Source organism: Beta vulgaris, chromosome 8 (genome assembly GCF_026745355.1).
Source record: "Beta vulgaris subsp. vulgaris cultivar EL10 chromosome 8, EL10.2, whole genome shotgun sequence".
Classification (NCBI taxonomy): Eukaryota; Viridiplantae; Streptophyta; class Magnoliopsida; order Caryophyllales; family Amaranthaceae; genus Beta; species Beta vulgaris.
Genome location: NC_079209.1, coordinates 40775276 through 40780573, shown reverse-complemented (window position 1 = coordinate 40780573; position 5298 = coordinate 40775276). Strand labels below are relative to the sequence as shown.

The following is a 5298-nucleotide window of genomic DNA, read 5'->3' as shown; positions in this document are numbered from 1 at the left end:
GACTTCCTTGACGGTTCGAGGACTCTTCATTTCAATGATGGCCTGAATTTCGTTAGGGTTGGCCTCTATCACCCTTTCGTCGACAAGGAACCCGAGGCATTTTCCTCCTCTTACACCGAAGACACATTTCTTCGGATTCAGCTTCATGTTATAGGCGCGAAGAGTGGAAAGTGTTTCCCTCAAATCGGAGACATGGTCCCCCCTCCTTTTTGCTTTTGACGATCATGTCGTCAACATAGACCTCCACATTTCGGCCGATTTGTTTTTTGAACATTTTGTTCACGAAACGTTGGTAGGTAGCCCCGGCGTTCTTGAGACCTAAGGGCATTACTTTGTAGCAATAAACCCCTGAGCTGGTGGTGAAAGCGGTGTGCACCTGGTCTTCTGCGGCCATAGGGATCTGGTGGTACCCCGCATTCTCATCCATGAAGCTGACAATGCATGGCCCGCCGTCGAGTCCACCAGACTATCGATCTTTGGGAGAGGGAAATCGTCCTTCGGACAAGCCTTGTTCAGGTTTGTGAAGCCGACGCACATCCTCCAGGCCCAGTCTGCTTTCGGACCAGGACTACATTGGCTAGCTACTCGGTGTATTGGCATTCTCAAATAAAACCTGCGGCTAACAGCTTCTTTACCTCCTCGGAGGCAGCAACACTTCTTTCAGCCCCTTGATGCCTAAGTTTTTATTTGTTCGGCATGTATCCTTCTCGAATATTCAGCCGATGGACCATAAGCTGGGGATCAATTCCTGGCATCTCGTCGATGGTGTAGGCAAACACATCTTGGAACTCTTGGATGACCTCGATGATTTGAGCCCTTAAGCGATCAGACAATTCGAACCTTTTTATCGTCGATGCACACCTCCTCATCCCTGTTTGCTGGTCGAGGCCTCTCATATCGGTTGGGGTTTTCAGCCATGTAGAGCCCCATGACGGGGAGAGGATTCTCAGGCTCGGGGTACTTTCTCTTTCGAGTGACTTCTTCCTCTATTCTTAAGACTGTTGACGTAGCATTCCCGAACAGACTTTTGCTCCTCGGATAATCGGGCGACTTTTCCATCGTCGCCCTCGAATTGTAGGAGCAGCTGGTATGTCGAGATGGCAGCCTTGACTTTGTTAAGCGTGGGGCGCCCTATGATCACATTATAAGGGAGGCTGGTGTCGACGACGAGATAGTCAACGACCACATTTCTCCCTTTTCCCTTTTTCGCCATCCGAGTAGGGAGCTTGACCGAGCCGAGGGGGTGGACAGACTGTCTGCCAAACCCTACCAATGGCTGGTCGATGGGCATGAGATCTGCTTCTTGGTATTTCAGTTTGCTCAAACAGTCCATGGCGATGATGTCTGCGGAGCTTCCGCTATCGATCAGCACTCGACCTACCCGCAGATTGGCTATTTTCATCTCGATGACCAGGGGGTCATCGTGTGGGGTCTGAATGGGCCGGTGGCTCTCCTTGAAGGTCATTGTCGGGCATGTTGCTGAAGAAGCCGCATCGGTCCCGTTTTTCAGGGTGTAGAGGTGCTTCTTTCGAGAGCAGTTGGTTAAGCCGCCTAAGGCGTATCCCCCCGCGATTACATTCACATACCCAGCTTTCTCGTCGCTCTGGGTTTGGTTTTCCTTCCGAGGCTCAATTTTCCTTTCCTTCGGATCTTTTAGATATCGATTCAATTTTCCTGCATCGGCTAGTTTGTCTAGCGCTCTTTTCAGCTCTCGGCAGTCACGTTGTGTGACCGTAGTCATTGTGGTATTCGCACCAGAGCCTCTTGTCCCTCTTGTTGATGGACGTTCGGATGGGGTTTGGCTTCGGTAAGGTGTATTTTTCCTTGATGTCCAGGTAGATCTCTCTTCGGTTCAAATTGTACCGAGGATCATGCCTGTTGTCTTCCAGACGAGGCTTCTTGTCTCTTTCTTTTCGAGGAACATCGGCGAGTTGTCCGCTCGAGGAGTATAATCGTGCCTTTTCTTGTTGCAACTGTGTTCCCCGTGTGTTTTACAGATGTTAAAGCTTGGATGAACTTCTAAGCGAGGTTTATAGCTTCTGAGAACGTCGAGGCCTCACTTTCTACAAGCTTTAGTTTGAATCTGCTCAAAGGGTATAACCCGTACATGAGCGCAGTATATGCGACACTGTCCTGAAGGTCGGAGACCTATAGTGATTCCTTGTTGAATCTCTTGATATAATCCGGCAATTCTTGTTCTCTTCGTTGCCTAATAGACATGAGGTGAATACTTTTCTTTCGATGTCTTCGACCGGCTATGAAGTTCTGTTTGAAAGCCGTCTCGAGAGCTGCGAAACTCGAGATACTTCCAGGGGAAGCTCCGTGAACCAAGTTAAAGCCAACCCCTTTAGGGTAGTAGGGAAGAACTTACACCATGCAGCTTCGCTGCTTGTCTGCACACTCATTTGTGCTTTGAATGCTGCTAGGTGGTCGATAGGGTCCGTGGTCCAGTCGTAATGGTCGATTGGAGGAACTTTGACCTTTCGCAGGATGGGAGCCCTCATGATATTCTCGCTAAAAGGAGTCACGAAGGCCAGGTTGCCCATTTGGGTCTCAGACTCGTGGCTGGGCTCAAACTACTTGATGCCAGTTCGTTTTCTCGATGACCCTTCTACTGTCGAGGTTCCCTCTGTTGCCGGTTAGGGATTGGAGGGGCTTCTCCTGCTTTAGAATGTGCTCGCTTTTCGTTCAGGACTTCACGGGCATCGCGATTGCCATTCCTCAGATGGCGCTCGTTGATCACATGTCTCGCGTCCCCTTTGCTAGGAGCAACTCGAACTGACCTTTAAGGAGCTCGTGGCGAATTTGGTGGGTCGAGGGTTATGACCTAATATTGGTCGAGGTGCCTCGCTCGAGGTTGGCCTATGACTAGTCGAGGTATGGGGGGAAGGGGTGGCCTATTCGAGGTCCCTTCTCCCCTTGCTTGGAAGTTCAATATCAGGGCTCGGAGGCTACGCTCGAGGTTGTCACTGAGAGGATCTGCCAGTTGCTGGAGATCTTGTTGAGTGACCGAATTAGGACTTGTTTGCTCATATCGAGGGGGCTCCACTTGAGTATGAATCGTTCTCCATTGAGGTCTCCAGGGTTGATGGCACTGGTAGCCTCTCGAGGGTGGACCTCTTCAAGGACATGTTGATGGCGAGATGATATAATGGCAGCTTGCTGAGGGTTCTCCGCCATTTCATCAGCCACCTCGTGGCACGGTGTCCTCGAGCGACGGGATAGGACGGGGGTCCTCTGTCGCCTCCGATTTCTCCGAGTGATGGCCATGACTTTTAGTTCGATTCCCCACAGGCGGCGCCAACCTGTTTAGGGTAAAAACTTGTATTATGTGGGATGGATCGAGATTAAGGTTAATGATGGTCGGATGCTCGAAGATTACCGAGAGACCTGCACAAGACGAGAGTTAGACTACCCTGGGGGTGAATCCAGGATCCCCCCTCCGACGATCAAGTCAGATGATATGTGTTAATTGGAATTAATGAAGTAGTTTGTCTAGAATTCATTACCTCAATAAATGGGGATCTGCTCCATATTTATAGGTGTTGAAATGTGTGAAAATGTTCTTGTCAGACTGGCACAGGATCCAAGACGGGTGGGACCCACTGAGGGCTTGCCATGCTGGCAAAGGGCTTTGGAACATATGGTGGCCCACTAAGGCTTAATGGGCCCAAACAATTGTAATTAGCCCTTTAATATGTACAACCAACTTATCTCATGAGTTAGGTAATTGTATAATTGATAGCCTAGTATTGGGCTAGGGAAGTTAACGAGCCGAACCGAGACCGAACATATCCAAGCTCGGCTTGAAAATGTTTGAGATCGAGCTCGGCTCGAGCTCGAAGCTCGACGAGCCTAAAAATCTAGGCTCGGCTCGAGTTCGAAAGACTCAAACTCAAGCTCGGCTCGAGCTCGGCTCGAAAACAAAATTTTTCAGATATTAAAAAAAAAATTCAGCAAAAATTTTATTCATTAGGCTTTTGATAAAAATATAGCCCAACATACTTTTGCCAAGATTAAACTAATATGAAAGTGAAGTTATGCCCATTTAATAAATAGGCACAACTTCCATTGAAGTTTGTCACTCTTTAACCACATGCCCTTTTAATGCAAAAGGTTCACTCTTTCCTTTCCTTCCTCACCAATGTGGGACTTCAGGAATTCCATATAACAAAACTTGCAATCACACGCTGCACTTCACCGATGTGGGACACTTGCAATTTCGTATGATGTAGGTTGTACCGCTCTAGCATGATTTTTTTTTTTTTTTTTTTTTTTGAAAGAGGCATGCAAGTTTATTTTTTCTTTTGTAATATGTAGTTGCTGACTTAGTGCCACCTTTTTGTAATATTTTTTTTAGATATAATGTGTTCAATGTTTATATAAATATTTTAAAATAAATATTTATATAAATATTTTAAAATAAATGTTTATATAAATATTTTAAAATAATTAAACTAGTTAATTAAAGACTTTATAAATAGTCCAATAATACAAATAAGACATAATTTAAAATGAAGTTTTGTGCAAGGTAGTTAGATTTTATAATGAAAAGAAGGTTGTTGTTCACCTTCTATGTCGATGTGGGACATTAATATCTTATATAAAAAATATCTAAAATACTTTCGAGCTTGGTCACGAACTCTCAAGCCGGAGTTGTAAGAGTCTAACGGCTAGTTTTTTTCTCTCTACCATGGCGATTCTTGGTTAGGGTTTCAACTAGTTTTTGCCATGGCTAGGAAGATGAAAACTCCATCTTAACCTTCATCTGTTGTTCCGAAGCGTAAACAAAGGATATTCAACCACAATCTAATGCTGGCACTACTTCACTGGAGTTACAAACAGCTTTGAATGCGATTCAAACAACGATTATAACGCCTCTAAGAGAACCTCGAACTATTGTGACAGAGATTGAAGAGCCACCTGAACAACCACCACCTGAAGCACAACCTATCAGAGAGACTGATTCTACATGGAATACTTTGTTCAAAAGTAGCAGAGTTACGTCTAAAGGTACTACATTAAACTTTGTAGCACCAACAATCAAAGATGGGGTTGCAGTTGCTTGTTTAGATAAATCTGAAACTGATAAACTTACAGAAATCTGGGCTACTTCTTTAGTAGTATACATAGTGGGTAATACTCCTACTATAGGTGCTTTGATGAGATTTATTGAGCAAGACTGGAACTTTGTTTCAAAACCACAAATTTTCTTACACGATGATGGTTTCTTTGTGGTGAGATTTGAGTCAATTGATGACCGCAATGAAGTTCTTTATGCTGGACCTCGTAGTTTTT

The 5298-nt window shown here is 45.5% G+C and overlaps 1 protein-coding gene across 1 annotated transcript; it reads right to left on the bottom strand.

The window, feature by feature from the left end:
- Positions 1-946: 946 nt before the first annotated feature.
- LOC104901539 (uncharacterized) lies at positions 947-1741 on the bottom strand. Its single transcript, XM_010689126.1, has one exon. It carries the CDS (start codon positions 1739-1741, stop codon positions 947-949), a length of 795 nt encoding a protein of 264 aa, XP_010687428.1.
- Between the last annotated feature and the right edge of the window lie 3557 nt (positions 1742-5298).